Source organism: Stenella coeruleoalba, assembly GCF_951394435.1.
Source record: "Stenella coeruleoalba genome assembly, chromosome: 4".
Taxonomy (NCBI): Eukaryota; Metazoa; Chordata; class Mammalia; order Artiodactyla; family Delphinidae; genus Stenella; species Stenella coeruleoalba.
In genome coordinates, this window is record NC_137149.1 from 37363683 (window position 1) to 37390662 (window position 26980).

A 26980-nucleotide genomic window follows, 5' to 3' on the forward strand; every position below is an offset into this window, starting at 1 on the left:
CAGCACGATCCGCCTCCGGCTTCCGGTTGCGTCACTTCCGCCAGGAGGTGTGGCCGCGGCGCGCAGGCGCGCGGGAAGGCGCAGAAGCGAGTTTTGCTGGGGGAATCTCTGGAGGGAGGTGACGGCTCCGCTGGGCGGGCGGTGGCGATTCCACGTGCTCTCGCGGCCGGTTGAAACCTTTGGCGGGCGCTGGCTCAGAGGTGAGGGGCGGTGGCCCAGAGGTCCGACCTAGGAGGCTGGGGCTCAGAGAGTGGGGCGGGGGACGCGCTGTGGCCGATGCCTGCGTTTCCACCGTTAGAGAGTCTCTCCTTTGGCGTATACGCATGGAAGGAGGAAATGCATTCAGGTCCCATTCGTACTCTGGGGAAGTGGAAGGAGTTCCGGACTTGGGATGACCAATCCCTCCGGGTTTTAAAATGGAAAGGCCCCCGTGCCTTGAACCCACAGAGGGGTTTGCAGCCAGGATGGTTGGTCACCGCTGGACTGGGCTACAAGGCATGTTGGGGACGAGGCGCTTGCCTTCTTTGAGTCTTGGGGAGCTGGGTCCCAAAGGAGGAGGCCTTAGGGCATAGTGGTTGAGAGCCCGGGACTTAGGGCCAGAATAGCTGCGTGTGAATCCAGGTTTGCCACTAACTGTACGTGTGACCTGCTGCAGGTTACTGAACCACTTCGTGCCTGGTCTGTCAAAAGGGAATAATATAGAATCTAACTCAGAGAATTCTTGTAAGGATTACATGAGCCCAAACGTGTTAACCGCCTATGATAGGGCTTGGCACATAGTAGATGCTCAATAAATGTCAGGATTTTCTGCAGCCCCTGCCTCTGAGGAGAGATTAGGGGCATGAAGTGGGGTGTGAGTGCGTACAAGGCTGCCTTTCCTGCAGAGGCCCATCTGGGACTTATTCAAAGAGCGGCCCCAGCCTTCCCCACCAGTGCCTAGCATAGTGCCTGACAGGTAGGCTTGCACAGATAGTTATTACACCAGTGTTTAAACCCGTGCTGGTGATGTAGTGTGTGGGGAGGGTGTGAGACTGGAACTGGGAGGCAGAGAGACACGGCTCAGCTTCTCCCAGCCTCAGCTGGCTCATCTGTCCAGTGGAGATGGGTGTACCTGCCAACTAGAGTTTTTGCAGAGCAAGGGAGAGGTCCTCCCTGAGTGCACATCCAGACCCTCATCACCCCACATTCAGAGGTTTAGGTGTGATGGTGGACAGTTTGTACTTGTCTGTCCTTCCCTTTCACCATACCCTTCGTTTCTTGGAATTCTCCCTCCTCCCCGCCACCCCCCAAGGGGCTCAGGGCTGGCCTAGATGACCAGATGCATTGTTTCACAGATGGGAGAATTTAAGTTCTGAGGGTTGAGTGCTCAAGGCCACAGCTCACTGGGGGCTGTTGACAGCTTGGCCCCTCAGGTGGGCTGTTTCGGTGTGTGATGGTGGCAATGGGGTTTAGGTCTGTGTGTGTATGCGAAGGAACGTTTTAAGAATAGTTGTTTTTTTTTTAATAAACAATACAAAAATGTGTAGGGAGGAAGGTAAAAAATCACCCCAAATACAATCCCAGAACAAACCTGAGTTCATGTCATCAGGGAACAGGGCAGTAGCGTGGGCACCCGTGGGGTGGGGAGCCATAGGAGACTAGAGAGAGTTTATGAAGATGGATGAATGGACTGAGGGTCACATTTAAAGAAGCATGTGTTTGGAGGGGACTGGGAGCCATGTCACTGACGTGCAGATTAATAGATCACAAGAAATTCTACCATTGGGTAAGGATCCATCACTGACATCTGGGATCTTGTTTAACTTTCCACACAGTGCTCTACGATAGATAATAGACCCATTTTACAGATAAACGGAATCTGCGAAGTTTAGGTACCTTGAGGTCATTTAGTTTTCACTTGGCAGATGCGGGCTCCAGCTCAGATCCTCTGGCCCTGACTCCAGGCCCAGGTCAACAGAACTCGGCCACCGTCTTGATAAGAGGAGACTGAGGTGCCTGGATTGCTTCACAAGTTCCCGGCCCCATACTGATGCTGTCTGTTGCCCATCAACTCAGCGCTACTGTCCAATACCCATCATACTCTGCTGTGACAAGGGTGGTCTCCTTGCCCAGTGTGGCCTGGCTTTAGGCTAAAGACTTAGATTTCCTTTAAATGGACGGTCATGACATATATGGCACCTGAACCCAGTAGACAGGTGTCCTAAAAGTCTTAATGCAGCATGTTTTTAGCTTTTCTAACCTCTGAGCTACAAATGTTACAAATTTACCAAAAACATCATTTGAAAGTTTAATTATTTAAATTTCTTCCACATTTATTTAGTCTTGTGAAGTTTGAATGAGTTGAGTCTTTTGTTTCAGGAAGTGCAGTGCTATCTTCAATTAGAGGAGCTGAGTTTTCACAGGGTGTCTTCTTGTAAGTTTGTAGCGTTTGCACTTCTGAAATTGTCAGCCCTGCGCTCAGGCTTGCCAGGCAGGCTGTGCAGTTAGGGTGGTTTTGGGCTTGCTGTTTTGCAGCCCCTCCCTCCTCTCCCCACACAGGCACACAGGCAAGTGTTTACTGCATAAAAGAAAGGGGTAAGCTCCTTACAGACCTTACCTCCTTAGCAAGCAGGTGGCCACACTGCCCCCATTGCTCATCAACTCTAAAAATGCAGTGATGGCTCTAAAAATCCAGAGGCACTGTGAGACTGAGTTCTGGCTTACTGTGCAAGCTACCCATTCTACCTTTTAAAGAATCGCAACAGATTTCTAAATGTAAACATATGCCACGAAAAACCAAATGAAAACGTTTGGAGGGGTATTTTTCTGACGGACACGTGACCAAGTTCTAATCCTCACCTGAACTGATGTTTACACTGTGTATGGTTAATCCCCAGAGGTAAAAACATGTTTTACACAGATATTCCGATCATCTTTTTTGTCAACATCACTGGCTTTGAGTTGATAAATTTTGTCTCCAGCGGTCCTCTTCAGGCCTTTAATTCCTGACCTTCCACTGCAGCCTGCACCACCCAACTGGATCTCAAAGCTTGCCTAAGCCTCCTCCCCTCCCCTCTCCCCCTTGATTAAGATACAGAATAGACCTCAAAAATGAAGGTTGGAAAGCTCCAGTCCATAGCTTCAGTTTGAGGGGGTATTTTTTTCATGGTTGAATCTCCTTATGAAAGTACTTTTAAATTTTCCAGCAGGTAATTTGGCTCATCGCAGCTGCTTCTACCTTGTGTGTACAATGACAGTCCATTTCTGGGTGCTTAATTAATGGTTTACTGTCATTCTTAGACCAAAGTGCCGCTAGAGACTGTTTATTTGACAGTGTGGTGTGGGCTTTTGTTCTGGCCTTGTTCTCCTTGTGAGGCAGGGTGGCTTCTCTGTTGCCTGTCAGTAATCTATCATCCTTCTGCTGGGTACAGAATGCTGGCTTTGGGGGAATAGGTCATAGTCCAAGTGATGCCAGCCCCCCAGGACTTGTGACTGTTTCACATCTTTACCATAACCAGGTGAGAAGATGGTCTTTGTTGGTGCGCATCCCAGAACAGTCAGGTTTGTTTTCCTCTGGATTCTCTGCTAGGCTGTAGCTGACCACATGTAACCCTGATGGTGAGCTGAGGAAGGGGTCCTGGGGTCAGGGACCCGCGTTTTGTGTGTAGCACATCAGGCAAACTGACATCCAGCAGTGCTCGGTGGGGCAAGAGACCCCCAAGAGAGATCAGCTGGGCCTCTGTAAACCCTGGAGTTGCAGCCAGGATGTACATTTCCATTCAGGGTTGAATGGATGGGAATAGCCCTGATCCTTGCTTAGGTGTGTCCTCTCCAGCAGTGACTCAGAACGTGGGAGTGGAGGAGAGACAGTGATTTCATACATGAGAATTTTCCACGACCCAGGAGTCACTCATTTGTGCTGAAGGATTCTCAAATGAAGTCTTATCTGGAAACAAATTGTATCAGTTTACTTGATCCTTACCTTCACCATGAGGAAGAAAGTGCTGGGTTAAACAATTGTTCTCAATATTTTTGCTGTGAAACTTATTTATAATGTGAAACTTATTTATAATGTAAAATGACAACACTCTTAGAATCTAGTGATAAAAAATTATATAACCCTGGAAAGTTACTATGACTTCTGTCACACTTTTAGGTGAATTCATGTTTTGTTAAGCACAATAGCATCTCCGTGAACTTTTTAAATGGTAGTTATGTGTAGGTGTGGACCCACTTGATCATGGGGCAGTGCTCGGGACACTTGGGTTTGGGAACACCCTCCAGTAATGCAGCACCCAGCATTGGGACACCTGAATATGGTCCCGTTTCTTTCTTATTGATCTGACAGGGAGCCACACCTACTCCTGTCCATTAAAACTGAGAGGCACATCCTCATTTTTAACATCTGGTGGGTACATAGTTATGCCTATAGGAGTGCTTTTTGTGCTTATAGAAATTATTTTTAGGCCTCTTCTCCACTTTCCAAACCTTCCTCGGTTCCCCTTTTGCTGTGTTCTTATTGTATTTGGGGACTTGAAATAATTTGTAGCGCATACCTAGAGGCATTAGAGAGAAAGAGAACGCATGTATGCACTTTAAGTTATTGGGAAAGGTAGGATATTTCATTTAACGCCCCCAAAACTCTTCATCTCTAGAGACAGCCTGTGAAGCTTAAATCCTGGTTCCGCTACTGTGTGACCTTGGGCAAATTACTTAATCTCTCTGAGTCCCAATACCTCGTGTAAATTGTGAACAGTAATAGTCCTTACCTCATAGGGTTGCTGTGAGGATTAAATAAGTTCATTAGCTTAAAGCTGTTAGAATAGAGCCCAGCACATGGTAAGCACTCAACGAAAGTTAGCCATATTATTATTGTTGATTATAATTTTACTTATGTGGTGGTAGAGGTTTATGTAGATTGCTAATCAGCTTTGATTCTGTTGTTGTTTTCATGTGAAAAGCTAGCTGTCTGAATCATATATTTGGAAAAGCAGTTTCAGACTACAATGATAATTATCTTTTTTCCTTTTTGATTTTTCTTTTAGGATAAGACTTAAAACCTGTCTTGGATAAAAAAATATTTAATCATTTAGCTAAAAATGGTATTTTTTACATGCAATGCATGTGGTGAATCAGTGAAGAAAATACAAGTAGAAAAGCATGTGGCTCTTTGCCGAAACTGTGAATGTCTTTCCTGCATTGACTGCGGTAAAGACTTCTGGTAAGTTCCACAGAATTCAGGTAGATCCATAGTAAAGGTCCAGACCAATTATGGAACCCCTGGTCCCACAAAGCAGTAAAAAAAAAAAAAAAAAGAATAAGCAAGAGGCAAATTTGAGAAAAGAAATTAAGAAAAAAAATTAAAAGTGCCTTACAAGACCATTTGCCTTTTAAGGGTGATGTAAAGAGGAGACTCAGGGAAAGGGAATTATGGGTTCGGTCATAATCTGATCAGTCTGTGACACTTGCTGTTGTGTCCTTGGCACCGTTACCAGACCCAGGGAGGTGACCACGTGGAGTAGGGTTTCAGGGGTGTGGTGTGCTGATCACAGTGAAGAAATGGATTTATAGACCGGAAAATGAATTTATTAATTCACAGTGGAGGAGCTATCTGGGAGAAGAGGCTCGGCCCTCCCTAGAAAATCGGCGGTGATGGTGGCAGTGAAGCTCCTGGCCCCCCGTGTGTCAGGTGCTTCCACTGAGAGGGTCTCTGGAAAGGGGAGGACTGAGGGGAGGGGCAGGATGGATCTTGCTCGTCCACTGTTTCTTCGGGAGGGTCATTTGTAGTTGGCCAACCTCAGCCTCATACTGATTCCCTTCAGCTTCAGACGGTTCAGGTAAAAAGGTCATTTTTGGTGCATCCGTCCTAATGGCCTCTATGGCATTTGGGGGATACTTGCTGACAGTCCCTTTTAATTTCTTTCTAAAGCAGTGATATTTAAAAAAAGAAAAAAAAAAGTTTGGAAACTGCTAAAGTCTTCGTTCATACCTAATCCTAGGAGGAGGGATATATAGAACAGGTGAAAATTGGGTGGTTTCTCCTTAGGGGACTTTGCCTTCAACCTTGCTCCCACGTTTCCCTGAGGACCCCATAGAGCTTTAGAAAGATCGTTTGAGACAGAATCAAGTTTCCTTTTTTTCCAAGACTCCTAGATCTTTTTTGTGACCTGATACCACCATTTTACACCACCTTTTAACTTAGTCTACAACTGATTATTGATTGCCTACTATATTACCGGGAAGTCCTACAGGTTTTGTAATTTAAGATAAAGCCACCCTGTTGTAGAGAGTTCTTTCCTTTTTTATTTAGTATATATTCATATATGAATAAAAAAAATGCTGCCTATCAATTTGATTTTAAGACATTTGTATATAAAAATGGGTGGAAAGTTTGGTGGTGGGTTTTGAACAGTTGGGAAGAAGGAAAATGTGATGTGACCAGGAGGTTACCAGTATAGTAAGTGAAAGAGGTGAGATGGCTGTACAGAGCACAGATGTGAATGTAAGTGTGGACGGCAGAAGGCTGGGGCAGCGTGCTAGCTTTAGACAGAGACTCCAATTTGAGAATCAATCTAACGGTGGAACTTTCTCACTTTAAGGGGTGACGACTATAAAAACCATGTGAAATGCATAAGCGAAAATCAGAAGTATGGTGGCAAAGGGTATGAAGGTAAAACCCACAAAGGTGATGTTAAGCAGCAGGCATGGATTCAGGTAAGGTCTTCCTTTTCTTTTCTTTTTATTATTATTTTACTTGGACTGTATCTCTTTTTTTCTTAAAGACTTCAACTGTTTTGTTTTTTTTTAATTTGTTTTTATTTTTATTTATTTTTGGCTGCATTGGGTCTTTGTTGCTGCACGCGGGCTTCTTCTAGTTGCGGAGAGCGGGGGCTACTCTTCATTGCGGTGTGCAGGCTTCTCATTGCGGTGGCTTCTGTTGTTGCGGAGCACGGGCTCTAGGTGCATGGGCTCAGTAGTTGTAGTGCATGGGCTTAGTTGCTCTGCGGCATGTGGGATCTTCCCGGACCAGGGCTCGAACCCATGTCCTCTGCATTGGCAGGCGGATTCTTAACCACTGCACCGCCAGGGAAGCCCTGTAAGATCTAATTCATCAAAAAGCTTCATCTGACATCTTCTAGTTTCTTGGGACACCTAAGAAACCAAGAATAAATGTTATCATCCGTGCAGGCAAGACCCAGAAACATCACGTCTTAGGATAGAGCTCTTTATTTCTCTTTCAGTGCAACTGCAGTGTATTTTGTCTTTAATCTACACGTTTTGCAGATTTCTTGCAAAAGTATTTCCAAATTCTCACTGACTTTCCCTTGGCTACGAAACCGAACGGAACCTTTCTAATCTGTATCTGCATCTAGTGAAGATGCATCTTTTATAACTCAAACTATGTTAAGCTGTGGTGTCTGTCATCAGAGTCGGGCAAAACAGAGACATTTTCATAAATGTGAGGGATTTTCTACTTCTAAAATAGAATGAAAGCATACATTATAAAAGTGGCAAAAGCAGCGAAATCCCTAGTTTACTGAGGTATAGCTTCCAGTATGTTATTCACCATTTACAGAAGAGTAGCAGGAGGAAAGATTCAGAAAGGAAGGTAGGAGAATGAAAAGACATGTCATCTGTGTGGAAACTCTGTATTTTCCTGGAAATCAAATAAATAGTTACTCTCTTTGATGACAGAGTTTAAATGTGAATTTTCTGATATTGACTAGCTTACTGAGTTAGAAAACTCCTGGGAGGGAAAATCGGTTCACGAAGGACTAACAAAGTCTGCCAGTGCAGATTGAGACGCTAGTGAGACCCCTTGTCTTAACTGAGATATTTGGGCCGGCGGCCATCAGCCATACTTTGGGGCCCTATGTCTGCTCTCCCTGAGTACCGGATAACATTCCTAGGCCCCTGAGCTGGAGGTACCTGGTGTGTGAGTTCTGTGTCTGTTGACATCACATCTTGAATGAAATCCTCTAGAGCAGAGGTCAGCAAAGTACAGCCCACAGGTCAGATCCGGCCCACTGCCTCTTTGTAAAGTTTTATTGACACCCAGCCATACCCATTTGTTTACACGTTGTCTATGGTTGCTTTAGTGCTACAAGGACTGCACTGAGTAGTTAGGACAGAAACTAAATGGTCTGCAAAGCCTCAAATCTTTTCAGAAAAGGTTTGCCCACCCTTGTTCTAAACTGTCAGGCTTCAGCAGCCGTGCCACTGTATTAGAGATCCGAGGACTTTGTTCCGGATTCTGTCCTGGTGCACCAGTCCGCTCCCCATCCAAGTCCTCTCTAGCTCGCTAGCTGGCATCGTCAGCAGACACCTGAGACCGAATGTGGTCTGCTGGGAGAGTGCACGGGTCCTGCTGCGACCTGTCCAACAGACATGGATTTGGGTATTTATTCTGTTCCTTAAATCCTTAAATTCTCCATTTTTAAAGATTGAATTTTGGAATCCCATCAGTGTTAATGTTCACCAAGCATCCTTCCCAATGTCTCTGTGCTTACACACAGAGAGTGGATAGTGGGTCAGGGAGAAATACCCTATTTGGCATGGATCTCAGTGCTTTCCTCCAAACTCGGTCGCTGGTACGCTTCTCCTCTGGTTCAGCACGCGGCTCTGGCCTGTGCTGAGCTAGCCTGACTTCTTCCTTGTTCATGCTTTCTTGATTTGTTTTTCTGCCTGGGTGCCTTATCCTCTTTGTATCCTGTATCAGTTTTTTTCTGGTCTGTTTATATATAGCTGCAGTTCTTCCCTAATGCAGGGACCCTTTCCTGCACTATATTTGTTTAACTGCATTATTTGTCTTTATTTGTTGGCTCATAAGTGACCATCTTTCTTATGGATTGCCATCTCCCTAACTTTAATAATTACCTTTTTCCTCTGCCTTCACTGTGATTGCCATAAGCCCTTTCTCTAGATCACTTATTTATTTTTCATCTCTTGTTCTTGCTATGTCATGTTTGTTTGTTCGATTTTAATATTGTTGTCTTGATCTTAAATTTAGTCCCTAGAATATCCACTTTTGTCTTATTCTTTTGATCACTTTTGGTTTGTTTATACTTTTTTCTTTCAGTTTTTAAAAATCGTGATAGATTATACATGACATATAGTTTACCATTTTAAAGTATATACAACTAAGTACATGCACAATGTTGTGCAACCATCACCACCATCGATCTCCAGAGCTTTTTCATTTTTGGGTAGGGATTACATTTGAATCTGTAGCTCTCTTTGGGTAGTACTGACATCTTAGTAATATTGTCTTCAATTCATGGACATGGGATATCTTTCCATTTATCTGTATCTTTAATTTCTCTCAGCAGTGTTTTGTAGTTTTCAGTATATGTCTTTCAGCCCCTTGGTTGGTTTAGTTCGTTCCTAAGCATTTTATTCGTTTTGATGGTATTATAAATGGAATTGTTTTCTTAATTTCTTTTTCGATTTGTTTACTGTTAGTGTATATAAATGCAACTTGATTTCTGAGTGTTGATTTTGTATCCTGTGACTGCTGAACTTGTTAATTGGCCCTGAAGATTCTTTTTGTGGAATCTTTTGGGTTTGCACCGTGTAAGACTATGTTATCTGCGAACAGAGATTATTTTACTTCTTCCTTTCCAGTGTGGATGCTTTATATTTCTTGCCTAATTGCTCTGGACTTTCAGTACTATGTTGAATTTGTAAACATAGACATTAATACAAAATCTGTACGTGACGTGTGAACCCGCGAGTTTGACTTTCATGAAACTCATCTGTCAATTATTTATTGTTTTTGTTTTATCTTCATTTTTTGTAGAAAATTAATGAATTAATAAAAAGACCCAATGTCGGCCCCAAAGTGAGGGAACTTTTAGGGCAAATTAGTGGTTTTGACAACGTTCCCAGGAAAAGGGCGAAATTTCAGGTATGTATTTGATATGACTTCCTTGAATGGAAGGGATATGGGCCTATTGGTGACAGCTTATGTATACCTGTCAAAATATGGGATAAGTGAGGTTTTTTCTTTTTTTTTTCATACAGAATTGGATGAAGAACAGTTTAAAAGTTCATAATGAATCCATCCTGGAGCAGGTGTGGAATATCTTTTCTGAAGCTTCCAGCAATGTAAGTCAGATCTCACTCTAGACTTGCAGTGTGGCAAAAATGATTGGTAATAATGAAACGGGAATGTCTTATTTTTGGAGGTCAAGACAGCCTTCTTTTTCAGAGAGCCTCTCTGTGCCTTCATTAATGGGAAGGAATAAACAGTGCACTGCAGAGAAGATTTCCTTATTGTGCAGAGAAAGGTATTTAATCCCAATGTTTGATAATGGTACCAGCTAACATGAATTGATCCGCTTAGAAATCAGGCAGCGGGAAGTGTTAGAAAGAACAGGACCTTCGGGTTTCTGACAGAGCTGGTTTGGAATCCCTGCTGTGCTGTTTGCCAAGCGTTTGATCTTGAGCATGTTATTTAACCTCCCTGAGCCTGAGTTTCCTTATCTTAAATAAAAGTGGGTATTTATACTCAGTACTTACTGGGTACCTGATGTGTGTCAGGCCCCAAACAAAAAATAGAAAATATCTCAGGTGTGATAGTGCCACCAAGAAAAATAAACAGGGTGAGGACAGAGAGGGTGACTAGGTGTTCTTTTAGGTGTGGGGTGAGGGGTCACGGAAGGCAAATGAGGGTATACAGGCATCCCAGCTCATGCCCAGCAGGTAGGGGGCACTCGGTAAGTGCTGGTCTCCTTCCTTCTGCTGGACGGAGAAGTCATGGGAGTAAATGAGTCAACCACCTTCAGTCAAAATGGTTTGATCAGAGAGGCCCCAGACGTGGAATACACATGCAGGGAGTCTTACTTTGATATCTTGTAGGCACATTCTTGGTTACATTGTTAAACATTTTTCTCATTAATTCAGTTGCACTTAGCTCCTACTTGGAGCTTAAGTCCCATCTGGAGACATATTGTTAGTGTTTCAAAAAAAACAGTGGGGTCTGACTGGTCTTTTATTCTAGTCACCTTGTCAGCAATTGATTTGCTTTTTTATGTAGAGAGCATAGTTTTGGCCACAGATTGGGATAAGAATGAAACTTTCTCTTGGCAGTATATCTAGCGTGTGTCTCTAAACATACAAACTAGGCCTTTGAAACCTTACAACCAATCATTTAATTGGCAGTCATATGGCACCTGCTTTTTAAAGGTTATTTACATTTTAACTAAGAATCAAAAGTTTAAAATTACTTAGTTTAACTCCAGAGTTCAAAAAAAATGGTTTTCCACTTTCCTTTTTAAAGCTGTGAACATACTAAGAATTAAATAAAATAACCAGTAAGCAGCTCGTGGTAAACTCTGAGCTCTGTAAAACGAGGCTTGTTATTGCATTGCCTTTGTGCAGTAAATGTCCCAGCATGTGCCTAGAGATTGTGGTGCAAAGAGTTCAGAGGCCCCGGAGGTGTTGGGCTGGAGACTTTATATTCTTCTCAGCTGCAACACTCTCTGTACCCTGGTGTGCATCGCACCTGGTCACTGTGGACGCAGCCATCCTCAGGCCCAAGTCCTGCCCTCCAGAGCTGTATTCTAGTGGGGGAGACAGGCAGACAGCTGCGTATAAGAGTTGATGCTATGGTGTGAGGTGGTGATACGGGCCAGGAAGCAATGGGAGGCAGGAGACGGGGCAGAGAGTAAAGGAGGGTGCTCTGTCAGGAGAGAGTCGGTGAAGTCGTCCCTGAGGGGACCACGTTGGAGGAGAGCCTGGAATGACATAGGAAGTAGATGGGGAGTGAATTTGTTCACTCATTTATTGAGTAGCTGCTGGGTGGGTGAATGTGTGTCTCCCTCCCTCCTTCCTTTCCTCGCTCTGTCCCCTCCCTCTCTCCACCTTCTTCCAGCAGCTGGGGGATTGGTTTGGAAGTGGAGGCGAGGCAGCAGCTAGAGACTTAGCTGAACGGGTCGGTATCAGGGCTGTGGCGCTCAGACCCTGGTGTGATCATGCCCACTACACACTGTACCCTAGGAAGGAGCTTGTAGGACAGGGTGTCCCTCTTCCTCCTGAGATCCTTTCTGAACTCATCCCTGCCTCGCCCGCATGTACATGGACGACTTGACTTCTCTGAACTGCTGCTGAGAAAACTCCAACTATTTAGTTTAATCTTTAGTATTAATATCCTAAATGCTACTCTTTGAGCCCGGGGCTGGGCACTGAGGGTTGCCTGAGGTGGGAGCTCAGTAGAGTTCTTGTTTGTCAGTGAAAGCCAGTCCTTCATTTGGTCCAGGTTGGGGGCAGCATTCCCCCCTTGTGGCCTCGCCTCTCAAAGGAGGAGGACTGCGGTGACTTGTGCCAGTCACCTGGCCGTTAACTAACAGAGATGGAACGTGGGCCCTGGCCTTGGACTGTCCACCACACCTGCAGCAGCCCCAGAGCCGCCAGCACTGACCTTGGCCCTGTCCCTCCAGATGCATCAGGGCTCCCTGAGCAGTTCAGTGAATTGCTCCACATCTTCTCTTGAGAAAGGGCAGGCCTAGAGACTGCAGCATATTTATAGTCAGACGACAGCAGGCAATGGGGCTGGCTTTGCTGAAGTCATTTTTTAAAACAGTCTGTGTGCTGGTTTGAGTAAGGTGGTGCAGTAAATGGGAAGTTTATCTTATTCCAGCTCACATTTCCATGGTTCCTTACTCTCCACTTTATACTCTGTCCAGGTGTCCCTGACTGTCCGCTAAGGGTAACCATCAATCTAAACACTGATGATGATAACAGCACCTCTGTCTAGTACTCAGTAGTTTACAAAACTCTTCCCGTACATCTGGCTGCTTTATTGAGCATTGCTTTTCTCATTTTATTTGTACATGAACTGTATCAGGTAGATATCACTAGCTTTCTTTTCACAGATGAGGAAATAGGTTTGGAGCAGGTAAATAACTTGCCCTGAGTTACCTGGCTAGTAATGAACAGAGCTGGAACTTGAACCCAGGTCTGCAGATGCATAAATCTGGGGGTTTCTGCCACACCTACATGCTCATCTTCTACCAAAAAGGCAAATAGCGAGCCAGAATTAAAGGTCTGGCTTTTACATGGCATACGGATTCTTCACTTTTCCAGTGGAATGAAAATGTTAAGTGCAGAGAGGAATGTGGGCTGTGGGTAGTTTTTTCCATTTTTGTATATTTACTGCCACATGTTAACTGTTTTTGGGGGGGGGGTCACAGTTGTAAAATGGTAAGTAATAAAAATTTCCTTAGAAGAATTTATTCAGTAGATACATGAGATGATATGTGTCTGGAATGAGAATTTATGTGTTTCTTGGTTTCGCTTAATAATAAGGAACCAGTCAGTAAGGGGCAAGATCAGCAGCCGCTGGAGCAAGCGGCCAAACCATGTGCAGAGAACAACGCCAAGGTCGCGTCCTCCAAAGCAAATGACAGCGTGGAAGAGCCAGCAGAGACGAAGAAGAATAAGAGAGAAAGGAAGGAAGAACGGCAGAAGAAGAGAAAAAAGGAAAAGAAAGAACTAAAATTAGAAAACCACCAAGAGAATTCAAAGAGTCAGAAGCCTAAGAAGCGCAAAGCGGGACAGGAGGCCGAGCAGGAGGCTGCAGGGGAGGCCATCTTCGAGGCCGCCAGCTCTGCAGGGAAGAAGAGCCAGAGGAGCAAGGCTGAGTGCACCCAGGACGGGGCGGTGGATAGAGGCGCGGAGCGGGAAGGGGAGACAAAAACCAGTCTAGGGAAAAGAAAGCAGAAGCATTCGGAAGGTTTGTGGCTAGCTTATGCTCCAGGGTTTGTTTTTTGTTTTGTTTTTTTTTTTATAAATTTATTTATTTTTGTTTACCTTTGGCTGCGTTGGATCTTCGTTGCTGCGTGCCGGCTTTCTCTAGTTGCGGCGAGCGGGGGCTCCTTTTCGTTGTGGTGCACGAGCTTCTCATTGCGGTGGCTTCTCTTGTTGAGCACGGGCTCTAGGTGCTCGGGCTTCAGCAGTTGTGGCTCACAGGCTCTAGAGCGCAGGCTCAGTAGTTGTGGCGCACGGGCTTAGTTGCTCCGCGGCATGTGGGATCTTCCCGGACCAGGGCTCGAACCCGTGTCCCCTGCTTTGGCAGGCAGATTCTTTTTTTTGTTGTTTTGTTTTTGTTTTTGTTTTGCGGTACGCGGGCCTCTCACTGTTGTGGCCTCTCCCGTTGCGGAGCACAGGCTCCGGACGCGCAGGCTCAGCGGCCATGGCTCACGGGCCTAGACGCTCTGCGGCATCTGGGATCTTCCCAGACCGGGGCACGAACCCGTGTCGCCTGCATTGGCAGGCGGACTCTCAACCACTGCGCCACCAGGGAAGCCCCTATTAAATACTTTTTAAGCTGTGAGTTTGGGATGTCTAAAATCTGTTAGACCTTGCATTTTGAACCACGTAAGGCAAAGAGCATAAGGTTTGGGATCAGGCCGTCCTGGGCTTAGTCTGGGCAGGTGCCATCACCTCGCAACTGCCCATTTTGTCATCTGCCTTGGAGGAGATACCCCACGGGGCTGGGGTGCTTGGGGAATGAGCAGGGTGATGGATGTGAGGGGCCTGGCCATGTAGGCTTCTCATTAAATGGTAGCCACTAGTATAAATGCGAAATATTTTTTTAAATCTTTCTAATTACTTAGTTGAAGCAGATTCTAAGAAGAAAAAGATTAAGCTCCTGGGACATTCTGAGGACGGAGAACCGGAAAACCATGAGGCTTCTGCAAAAGGTATGGCTGACATCATTTGGAAGCTCTGCCCTCTTTAGGCTGGGGGAGGAGGAGGAGAGCTGGGCCCGTCCGATGGTCATGCCCTCCGGAGGCACGTGGAAGAACTTGAAGTAAAATCCGTTCTCTAGGGTGTGACTGCTAAGTAATGAACGAGAGCTGTGTGAGTTGGTCGTACAGGGTCTGTCCAGCTTTGAGGATGGAATGTAAAGCTGTCTGGATTGGAAGCATGTGTTATCTTTGGAGCTTAAAATAAACCCTGGTTCTGAGGCCCTGTTTGCTCTCCCTGCTTCCTTGTCCCTGCCTCTCATCCTCTCCTAGAAGTACCCTGAGGTCCAGCCGGGCTTGGCTTTTCCTCCTCCCGTCTCTGGGTCTGTCCCTGCTGTCCCCGCGCTCAGAGCCCCACGGCCACCCCGTCCCTCAGCCAGAGTGCGCACTTGGCAGCTCCAAGGTTCCTCTTAAGCACGGCCCCCTCCGCAGAGTTGTTCCCACTGCTCAGGCCTGGAGCACTCCCTAGGGTCCTGCCAGTCAAGAACAGGCCCGAGGACTCGATGGGAATCAAGACTTTATTCACAGAACTTCAGTAACTGCTCGAGTTGGGTTAGATTTCTTAGTTTGTAACTTTGATGATGTGAAGCTTCTCTCTTTTTTTTTAAGTTAAATGTTCAGTTTTGAGATAATTGTAGATTCACCTGCAGTTGTAAGAAATGATACAGACTTACGGATCCTTCTGTAGCCTTTACCCCATTTCCTCCGAGGCTGATACCTCACACAACTGTAGGACAAAATGCCACTGGGCTGTTGGCCTCGTACAGTCAAGAGACAAACATTCCCGTCCCCACGAGGACCCTCCTGCTGCCCTCTTATAGCCACACCCACTTTCCTCTCGCCCCACCCCCTCCTTTACCCCAGAGGTCAACGCTGTCCGTTTACCTCCATTTACCTCTCCATTTACCTCTCCATTTCTATAATTTCAGAATGTGACATAAATGGCGTCATTTAGTCTGTAACCTTTTGAGATTGGCTCTTTTCACTCAGCATTGTTCTCAGCAGATTCATCCAGGTTGCTGCACATCTCAGTAATCCATTCCTCTTCATTGTGAGCAGTGGCCTGGTGTGAATGTACCACGATTTGGTTATCCATTCATCTGTTGACAGACATCTAGGTTATTTCCGGTTCAGGGTTATTATGAATAAAGCGCATGTACAGGTTTTCCTGTGGACATGCGTCATGTTTTCTGGAACAAATGTTCACGAGTGCAATGGCTGTCTAGTACGGTAGTTGCATGTTTAGTTTTTTAAGAAGCTGCCCACTTTCTCAGAGTGGCTGTACCGTTTAATATTCCCTCCAGCAATGTGCGAGGGGTCCAGTTTCCCCACACCCTGGCCAACATTTGGTGTTACTGTTTTTTATTTTAGCCATTTCAATGGGTATGTGGTAATAGCTCACAGTGGTTTTAATTTGTATATCCCTAATGACGTTGAATATCTTTTCATGTACTTATTTCCCTTTGTCTATCTCTTCATTAAATTGTCTGTTCTCGTTCTTTGCCCATTTTCTAATTGAATTGTTTGATTTTTTTTTTAACTGTTGAGATTTGAGAGTTCTTTATATATTCTAAATACTAGTCCTTTGTGAGATATGTGGTTTGCAAGTTTTTGTTCAGTCTGTAGCTTGTCCTTTTATCCTCTTAACAGTATCTTTTTGTAGAGCAAAAGGTTTTGATTTTGATGAAGCCTCACTTGTCAGTTTTTCCTTTAAGAGATGATACTTTTGATGTCATCTAAGAACTCTTTTTGCCAGCCCTAAATCCCAAAGACTTTTTTTCTGTTTTTTCCCGAAATGTCTTACAGTTTTAGATTTTTACACCCAAGTCCATGATCCATTTTGAGTTAATTTTTATGAGGTATGAGACTTGGTTCAAGGTTCATTTCTTTGCTCATCAACGGCCAGTTGGTCCACACCATTTGTTGAAAACGCTGTCTTTTCCCTTGGTGAATTGCTTTTGCACCTTTGTCAAATATCTGTTGGGCATATTTGTGTAGTTCTGTTCTGGGTTCTGTCTCATTGGTTTGTGTATCCGTCCCTCCACCACACGTTCTTGACTAGAGTAGTTATAGCCGAAGTTTTGAAATTGGGTAGGCTTATTCCTCTCGCTTTATTCTTTTTCAGAATTAGAAGATTTAGAATAATCTTGCCTATGTCTGCAAAGAATCTTGCTGTGATTTATATAGGAGTTGCATTATACCTGTATATTGATCTGGGGAGAATTGATCACTTTACTGTGTTGAGTCTTCTACGCCATGAACATAGCATGTCTTTCCGTGTATTTAAATCTTTGATTTCTTTCATTAGCATTATGTATCTTCAGCCTACATGTCTTCATCTCCCCAGAAGCAGAGGTTCCCGAGATGAGTCCTAACCTGCTGACAGTAATTATTTGTGGCTGTCCTCTGTCCTCTCTGGTTCAAGGTTCAGCTCCTTTTGCTCATCTTTGCCTTGCTTACTGTGCTTAGAAAGCCCCTTGATTTTAGTGGATCCTTAGTAAATCTTAAGTTCATTAGATACAAGCCCCATCTTTTTTATAGGAATTTATAGGATGGTGGTACTTAATGGTACTTAGTTAACCTGCTCACTCTAAGAATGAGTTCTGTGGGTGGTAGTCAGCGCTTCTCGGCCACTGTGATTGGACAGGTCAGGTGTCTGCAGCACGGTACTGTGGCATCCTGTCCGTTCTGGGCTTCTTCATTCCTGGGTAGCAGCAAATAGATGGTGCAGAAATGGTTTCTTAACCCTTTTGGTAGTACAACAAAATACAGTGTTTTACATATAATTCTCTATATCGTAGGTAAATTCAACTGGAAGGGAACTATTAAAGCTGTTCTGAAACAGGCCCCAGACAACGAAATAACAATCAAAAAGCTAAGGAAAAAGGTATGAAGTATGAACCAGGTATATATAAGCTGGGGAGAATCAGTTCTTTATTTTAAAATGTACAGTTTTGTTCTGTTTTTCTAAATCTGAAATACTGTCGTGTGTATGTGTGTGTCTCAGTGACTTTCAAGTTGCTCCTTTTAGCCCCTCAGGGCTTGTGGGGAAGGGATGAAGCCAGACCCCATCCACACTTCCTCAGCCAGAGCAGAGCCTACATTAAATATGAAAATTACTGCTCTACGTATGTTGCTGTCTTTTGATTATTGCAGAACAATGGTTTTTTCTCATTGTAACTTTTTATCAGTGTCTGAAACATGCAGCCAAGTGCTCACACGTGTACAGCTACACGAATTGTCACGAGCAGGACACCCTTGTGTAACCAGTACCTGGGTTCTTTCATTTGTCACTGTCGGCCTTATTGTGGGTCAGAGAAAGAACATTGTAGGTCAATTTTCAGGACAAATACACCCATTTGACAGTTGTTTTCCTTTGTGAAGGTTTTAGCTCAGTATTATGCAGTGACAAATGAACATCACAAATCTGAAGAGGAACTCCTGGTCATCTTTAACAAGAAAATCAGCAAGAACCCCACCTTGAAGTTATTAAAGGACAAGGTCAAGCTTTTAAAATGAACATTTTTATATTTAAAAATTGAATCCATTCCGTTGATCTTCTCCTTTCACAACTGTTTGTAAAACATGTAATGATTATAACAACTCAAATTTTGCTTTCCAAAGCTGTATTTTTAAGTTAAGAAAAAAATATATTTTTGGTAGAACTTATATGAGAAAATAAAATATATTCTTGTCCCAAGTTCTAAATTTGTGGTAGTGAAAATATTTTTAAATGTGACAGGTCAAAAAATAACTTGGGGGCTGCCCTGGTGGCGCAGTGGTTGAGTGTCCGCCTGCCGATGCAGGGGATGTGGGTTCGTGCCCCGGTCCGGGAGGATCCCACATGCCACGGGGCGGCTGGGCCCGTGAGCCACGGCCGCTGGGCCTGCGCGTCCGGAGCCTGTGCTCCGCAACAGGAGAGGCCACAACAGTGAGAGGTCCGTGTACCACAAAAAAACAAAACAAAACAAAAATAAATAACTTGGTCAGACTAGAAAGCAGTTGTTTTACCTACATCACTTCTACACATTTTCAATTAGAGGGTTTTGTGGGTTAGTTTTTTGCGTGGTTTAATGTACATGTGAATTGTAGTATTTCATCCAGGAACAGTCGAAACAGTCCTTTGTGTGTCATAATCCTTGCGCAGCCAGAAGTTCTGCTCTTTAGAGGGGGTTTCTCTGTAACAGTTTGGCCCATCCACTCTGGCCCAGTCCATCTTCGGCCACAGATGGCAGATTTGTCGGTGACTAGATTTTGGGGTGTGGCCTATGACCAGGTGTAGGGAACCAGCTCGTTGGAAACTGAATCCGTTATTCGGTGCTCCAGTTGGATTGACATGCTTTCAGAACTGGTCCTCTAAATCCTAGTTTATTGTGCAGGAGGAGAGCCAGGCCACTCTTTGATATTTGAGTAGGTTTTGCCCACAAGTCCCTTCACAGCTGGTGTGTGTGGTAAGAATCACCCCTTTAACCAGTGTTAACTATCATCGTTAATACCTCTTACTACAGGTGAAAGCAAGAATGGGGCATGGAACGAGTGTTAAAAGGATTGAGGGGGGCATTAATAGGAGCAGGGGGGCAGCAGGGCAGACGGAGATACGCTGTGAGCCTCTGAGTCCCAGACGAGCCGGCTTTCCTCCTGCACTGTGTTCTGTTCTGATCTGGGGATGTGCTGCTGTGTCATGGCGGGATTCAGTGGCACTGTGTCGGGAGCAATGAGGACCCAGGCTTTAGAATCAGGCCTGGAGTCAGGCCCTGGCTTGGTCCCTTCATAGTTAACTGCTCTGAACCTCACTCTTTTCATCTGGACAGTGGAACAGTAAAGGTCCCTCTTGGGTTGTGAGTGAAGGGAGTAATTTGTGTAAAGCCACAACACCATACCTAAGCCCAGAGACACCCATTCAGTGGTTGCCATCGCTACTGTTAGCAGGAACGGTTTCTGAGCCACGAGAGGCTTTAGATGTTTTGGAAGCAAAGGGGGGAAAAAGTGGGAAAATGAAGCTTGACCCAGAACACACAGAGGGACAAAGCAAAGCCCTGAGTCCAGTCCAGGACGTCCCTGTCCGAGCACTCCAGGGAGCAGAAGCGAGCACCGCCGTCCTCCGGGGATGGGGGTGGGGCTACAGCACTACTCCCTGGGGGCACTACAAGCACCACAGTATTTCAGGATTTGTGTTGATTTTTATTTTTCCGTCAGTTTTACTGTCATGCGTTTAAGGCTGTTCCAGAATGCTAGCAGAACATTGGGCCGGAGGAGGTAACCCCTCAGCTCCCAGACGAAGCAAGGCCAGCAAATGGCGATTCTGATGGTCAGTGTCATGGGCAGGTCTCTTCGTTGGAAACTGCAGTTGGTGGCAGGAACGTCTCCCCATGCCTGGCTGCAAAGCACAATCTAAAGCTCCTTCCCAAGGTCTTGGCACAGAGACCACCCTTTGGTTTTGGCGATTGCCTGCCTGACTTGACCTCAAACACAGATGATATTGGAACTCTGGGGACTTCGGAACCAATCTAATGACATTTGTTTTGGGCTTTACAGCTTCATTTTGTCTAAGTTGAGTGTAAGATTGGATTCTACCGTGTTCCGCCTGTCCCTCTGCTGGTCTGATGGGTCTGGCACTTGGGTAAACCTGCCAGGTATGCATTTTGACACACTTAAAAAAAATTTTTTTTTGATACCTTCCTTTCTGGCATTCCTGGCATTTGTCAACTGTATGCACTGGCCATTTTCTGTGATGCTGTTTACAAATAGGATTTGGGAGAAGATGGGCTGTATTCTGCCCGCCAAAAGATTAAGACGTGTTGCCGGCTGGGGTCCTCCTTTATGTCAGACACACAAGGCATTTTGCAGTCTGATGAGGAAACTGAGGCTCAGAACAGTGAAAGGGAGGCCAAGCAGGAGTGAACCCAGGGCTGCCCTTTCTTCTGATTGGCTGTGACAGCCAGACTTGTGCTGATGCAGAAGTCTAAATATTCAGGCAGCTGAAGGCAGGGGGCATTTAGGTAGAGAGAGTTGAAAAATTGCAAAACCACTCAAGTTTCCCCAGGTTAATCTTGCTCCAGGCAGGTACGAGTGGTTTGTTACCTCGGTGTGAAGTAAGAAAAAAGAGGCTTTCAAAGACCCTGTTCCTAGTTCTCTGTTTAAACCCACTTCACAGGGTGGTTGTAAGAATAAACTAGTAAAAGTCAAGGTTAATTGCATTGTAACAGGTCTGCAAATTTTTATGAATATCCTTAAAAAGTTATTGTATTAGCCTTCTAAACATGTCATTTTTCTTTCAGAGTTAAACCTTGAGGTGATCAGGTCCTATTAAAGCAATTTACTTTGATAGTATTGGGTTGGCCAAAAAGTTCGTTCGGGTCTATCCTTAACATCTTGCAGAAAAACCTGAACAGACTTGTTGGCCAACCCAGTATCAAAGCAGCCTGAATTTCCTCTCTTTTCCGAAATAGATTTCTAGGACTTGGGGAGAAAAAGAAACAGAAGAAGCAATCTTTGGTGTAGATTGTTTTCTTTTAGATTGCAGTTGAATAAGGAAAGTTTTAAGAAATCAGTAGTTTTATTCAGTTCACCTCCATTGGTGAAAACATGTATAGTTCTTTATTCCACCACTGAAAACTGATCCTCCTAGGTGTTTTTTTGTGGACTCCCGCATAAAGTAGATAATTGTATATTGTTGACTTTTACCTGGATATAGAACCATGACACCATAGCACTCTTAAGATTATAATTCCTTCCTTGTGGAAGGAAATTAGAGATCAGTTATGCTCAGATAGAAGAAAAGGCATTTTATATGTACTTACCAGTACTTTGTGGTTACTGGAACTCAGCATACGTTCAGCCTTTATCCCTTCTAATTAAGCTTTCAAGATGGCTAGAATAGGCCTAAGTTTCTTTTCTCCTTAGCCAAGGAGAGTGTATTGTATTTCTCATTTCCTAGGTACAGCAGTGTTAACTTTATGTTGATTCCTGAATGACACATGGGCAGGAGGTGGGTTGTGTAGTTAATCCTCGTTCTCTCTCAGGTAAGCTGGATTTTGGCAGAAGAGTTGGTACACGTGAGAACCTCGCCCCTTTCAGGTTCGGAAGAGGAATCATTGATCATAAGCATGCAGTGGGATTTCACAATTAAGTAGATTCTGTTGGGAAGTTGTGTGCACTGATTTTTGCCTTTCCTCACAAACATGTTTGGACCTGAATCCTCCAGTACCCTAAGAGCCTGCAGTTCTGCTCTAAGCCCTCTTGTTGTTAAAATTATGTTAAGTCACAGGGACTAATGAGATAATTCCAGAGTGCCCGCCCTGGGCCAGGCTCTGCCCTGTCTTCAGGGAGAGGGAAACAGACAACCTCAAGGCAAGCACAGTAAGAAGTCCTGCGGATGAACCAGTTGTAAGGTACACCCAGAGGGGGAGGGAGTCATTCCGCTTAGGGTGGGGATGGAGGCCGTTAGGTTATTACTGGCCCTGTAGATTGAGTGACAGGTATTTACTAACTCCTTGCGGGCTCGGGTCATCTTTCTCTTACTCTTGCCACCTCACTGTAAGGAGGACCCTGTGAGGCCTTCCCGGAAGAGATCCCCACCCACGTGCTCCGCCTGCCTTTTGTCTTAGAAAAACTTTAGTCAAAGAATAAATTTAATCAGAGAAGTGAGAAAATGCAGAAAGAAAGGAAAACAGGCAGGACAAAATACTCATACTTTAGCCATTAAACAAAGTCAAGAACCTTTAAACAAAGTCAAGTTCTTCCTCAAGGACTGTAGATAATATTCTGAGCCGTGTCCTTTGAGCTGTTGTGCAGATTAAAACCCTCACCAGGTGGAAGAAATTAACTGTGTGCTGCCCACAAGCCACGTAGACCCCAAACCCGTTGGAACCTGAAGGTTGATGATGCTGATTCCTGATTACTTCACCACCAACCGATCAGAAGAACGTCCATGAGCTGATCATGTCCTGCTCCTTGAACACTGTAAGACCCCTCACTACACGCTCCAGTGGGGAACACACAGTTTTGAGGGTGTTAGCCTGCCGTGGCCCCCTTTGCCTGGCAAAGCAATAAAGCTATTCTTTTCTACTTCACCCAAAACTGTGGCTGCGTTCCTATTTGTCCCTGGTGAACAGAGGCCGAATTTCGGCAACATCACCTCCTTTCACCCTGACTCTCATTCCCACCCACAAGGGAGACGGTGGGAGGCGGTAAACGCTAGACAGGGCTCCATGTGCCAGAATGAGACTTGACATTGAATCTGACTTCATCTTATTAGCCAAGGGCAGGTTATGTAGCCTCCCTGAACCTCAGGGGTTTTGTCTATTATACTGCCTTCGTAGGGGAGACAGAGTGAAATTAAAATATTGTACATGAGGTGTCTGGCACATAGTAAGTATCTGATAATATTTCGTCTTCCAGTGTGTGAAGTCTGCCCAGACTGCACTGTCTACCATGGGTTGTCTGAGGCACTGGCCCCAGGGAGAGGCCACATCCTCTAGATACCTTGCTTTTTTCCAGCACATGGCTTTCCAAGTGACTGGACTGTTAAAGCAAAAAGAACCACAGTGGCCAAACCAAGCAGTAAGGCAGCATGTTTTAATGTAGAAATCCACTTTAATTCTGAAGTAATTCTCTAGTTTTCAGTTATATATAATCATTTTTCAAGATACAGATATAGCCATAAGACTGTCACACAAACCTATATTTTTGATAAAAGCTTTCTATTGAAGTCTATACATACAGAAACATAAAAACTTGCATGGACAGCTCAAAGCATTTCACAGAGTGCACACACTTAAATGCCGTTACTACCCAAATCAAAGAAATAGACTCTAGCCGAAGGGTAAGCATATCCTTACTTCTGTCAGCATGGATTGATTTAGCCTGGTTTTGAATTTTATGTAAATGGAATCATAGGGCGTGTACCCTTCGGTGTCTGGCTTCTTTCACTTAAGATTCCATGAGAGGACTTCCCTGGTGGCGCAGTGGTTAAGAATCCGCCTGCCAATGCAGGGGACACGGGTTCGAACCCTGGCCCAGGAAGATCCCACCTGCCGCAGAGCCACTAAGCCCGTGCACCACAACTACTGAGCCTGTGCTCAAGAGCCCGCGAGCCACAGCTACTGAACCCGCGTGCGCCACAACTGCTGAAGCCCGCGCACCTAGAGCCCATGCTGTGCACAAGACAAGCCACGACAATGAGAAGCCCGTGCACCACAATGAAGAGCAGCCCCCGCTCGCCGCAACTAGAGAAAGCCCGTGCACAGCAAGGAAGACCCAACACGGCCAATAAATAAATAAATAAATTTATTTTTTAAAAAAAAAGATTCCATGAGATTCATCCATGTTGCTTTGTAACAGGAGCTTATGCTGTCTTTATTGCTGTACAGTATTTCTCCATTCTACTGTCAATGAGATGTTCAGCTTTTCCTGTGGGGCGGGGGCGGGGGAGGGCAGCTGAATGTCTAATGAAATCAACATCTACACATATACTGGTACATACACTTTCTCATTTCTGCTGCGTGCCTGCCTTGCAGTGGAATTGCTGAATCATCAGGTGGATTTCAGCTGTAATAGATACAGCCAAACTGTTTTCCAGGGTGTGTTTCCCAGTTTACATTGCCACCCTCAGTGTGTGAGGAGACATGTGTTTATTTTGCCCCAAAATGCGCTGAAATTGAATATTTCTCAAATTTCTATCTCTGTATCTAGCTCATCTAAATAGCTGTTAAATTCAATGCTGTCAAGTATAATCCCCGGGGGTTACCACTAGATTATAAAACTGGAAAATGTCATCTCCAAGTTTTCAGATTTCAGTCTCGAATGATGTTAAAAATAAATCAGAATAGCAATTTCCCTCAGCTTAAAAAATGACCACTACTTAGATACTCTACGACTGTCCTTTTAGATTTCAGATTTTTTAACTTGTAATTTGGGGCTGAACCTTCCTCTGTCTGTCTTGGTTACAGACAATGAGGATTTCGGAGAAACCACTGTATGCCCTGGTGAAAAAGAAAAGTTTCTTTGTTTTAGAGGTCAAAGGCTAATGTAGCTTTTTTTCTTCTGGGATCCAGGGAAGCTTTAATTTATTCCCTTTGATATAAGTCATTAAACTGCCCTTTTAGTAGCTTAAATTGTAATTGCTGAGTAAATACATGTGTTTGTCAGAGTTGAAAGGTCAGACATCGCTGGGAAGGTCAGGCCATTGTTTGGCCACAGAGCCAGTATTGTGAGCTGCTGAAATATGACCTTTGCTGCTGTGCCTTCCTGGCGACCTCAGGCCAACTTCTGTTGGCGGCCTGTGGTCGTCCATATATTAGATTTCTCCACTGTAGATCAAAGGTAGGTAAAGACTCGGTCCTACTGGGTAGTTTCTTGGGATCTGGCATCGAGTTTACCTGGGGATACTAATAGTAATGTAATAGGATAGCTCTGCTCCAACCAATTTTATCCTGAACAGAGAGGTATTTTACAGCTAAAATTTAAACGGCAATCTCTCAGTTTTAGAAAAAGTTTAAGGTAATAGAATTTTCTCAATTTTAAGGTGTCCCTGCATAAAATTTCTTAAGCTTCTTGGCCCTTGTCACCACTTGATTCTAGTTTAGATGCTGTGAAAGCTGGCATAAACTTTTATAGCACTTGGTTATGTTTTGCTTAATTTATCCATATTTCATGATATCCCCCAAAAGTGTTTGGTGCTCTACTGTATGAGGATGTTTGAGAATAGTGAGTCTGGAAGGAGAGATGGTGGTTCCAAAGCATTGTTGTGGTGGCAGGTACTGTGTGTAGGTCCCTAATGTCCGGCCTCCAGTTTCACCCAGCCTGATGCTGGGTTTCATGGTGTGGCCGCCCTTCCCTTTCAGCCAGTTCTGCTCCCATTGCCAATTTTTTTTTTTAAGTTGATTTACAATATCGTGTTAGTTTCAGGTGTACAGCACAGTGATTCAGTTTTATATGTATATATATGTTAATAACCTGTATATATAGGTTATTACAAAATATTGAGTATAGTTCCCTGTGCTATACAGTAGGTCCTTGTTGGTTATCTGTTTTATCTAGTAGTGTGTATATGTTAATCCCAGTTTCCTAATTTATCCCTCCCCCACCCCCCTCTCCGTTGCCAGGCTGGTGTTTTCTCCCCCTTGTTGTTTTCTTAACCTGAGGGCCTGCAGGTTCCTCAGGAGTTGTGGCCGTGCTGGTGGAGGTGATGCCCAAGGGGAGGTCACAGAGCCCAGGTGACCCTTTGTGATCAGGATTTGCCCACCAATACAACCGTGAAACACCTTGATTTTCCTAAGATTGGCAGGGGGGTCTCCCTATGGATTCTGTTTAATATATGTATGTTTGCATATTTACTTTAGTGATTTTCAGTTCATCTAGATGAGTGAAGTGAGTCTTTTAGGGAATGACACGAAGATTCTTACTGATATAAAAGCAGTCCCCAGCTAGCATACTGTACTGTTGTCTGGCATGTCCCAAGCCCTCAAGCTAATAACAGCAAATAGATTGTATCTGACCTATCAACTCCAGTTAATTGCGGGTGGTTTTCTGGTGTTCTTGAGGATTTGAGGCCTTATCCCTCTCTTAGGAAGGGGAAGAAATGCTGTTTCCTATTAGCAATGCCTGCCATGGGTTGGGTAGGGAAGGGGCCACCACATGTTCCCTTCTGGGTTTCTAACAGGATGAGGGACTCTGGCACCAGGGAGCCAGCATTCGGCGAGAATGAGTCCTCCGGGCACTCTGACTTTTCCACAGCTTCTGTTCTGAGAAGCTCTGAGTCATTAGCACGGCAGCTCAGTGCTTAGGCTGGGAGCCTAAACCTCCGTGGGTTCAAATCCCAGCTCCACTTCACTAGCTGTGAGTCTTGGCAGAGACATTTACACTCTGGGAAACTAGGTATTCACTCAGCAATTACAATTAAACTGCCAAACGGGTAGTTCAATTACACTCAAACCTCGTTTTACTGTAATTTGCAGACATCTGCATTTTTTACAAATTGAAGTTGTGTGGCAACCCTGCATCAGGCAAGTCTATCGGTGCCATTCTCCCAAGAGCATTTGCTCACCTTGTGTCTCTGTGTCACATTTTGGTAATTCTCGCCATAGTTCAAACTTTTTCATTATTATTATATTTGCTATTGTGATTGGTGATCTTTCATGTTACTATTGTAATTTTTTGTCTTGCATTTAAAATTCAGGTATGTACATTGCTTTTTTTAGACATAATGCTATTGCACACGTAATAGACTACAGCATAGTGTAAACATAACT

The 26980-nt window shown here is 44.5% G+C and overlaps 1 protein-coding gene across 1 annotated transcript; it reads left to right on the forward strand.

Annotated features, from left to right (window-relative positions):
- Positions 1-98: 98 nt before the first annotated feature.
- On the forward strand, positions 99-18424 carry LYAR (Ly1 antibody reactive). The gene is made up of 9 exons (XM_079920645.1): positions 99-200; positions 5025-5200; positions 6579-6693; positions 9779-9886; positions 10003-10086; positions 13288-13714; positions 14598-14684; positions 17531-17616; positions 18114-18424. Exons 2-9 carry the CDS (start codon positions 5079-5081, stop codon positions 18246-18248), a joined length of 1164 nt encoding a protein of 387 aa, XP_079776771.1. The 5' UTR covers positions 99-200; positions 5025-5078; the 3' UTR covers positions 18249-18424.
- Positions 18425-26980: the final 8556 nt, after the last annotated feature.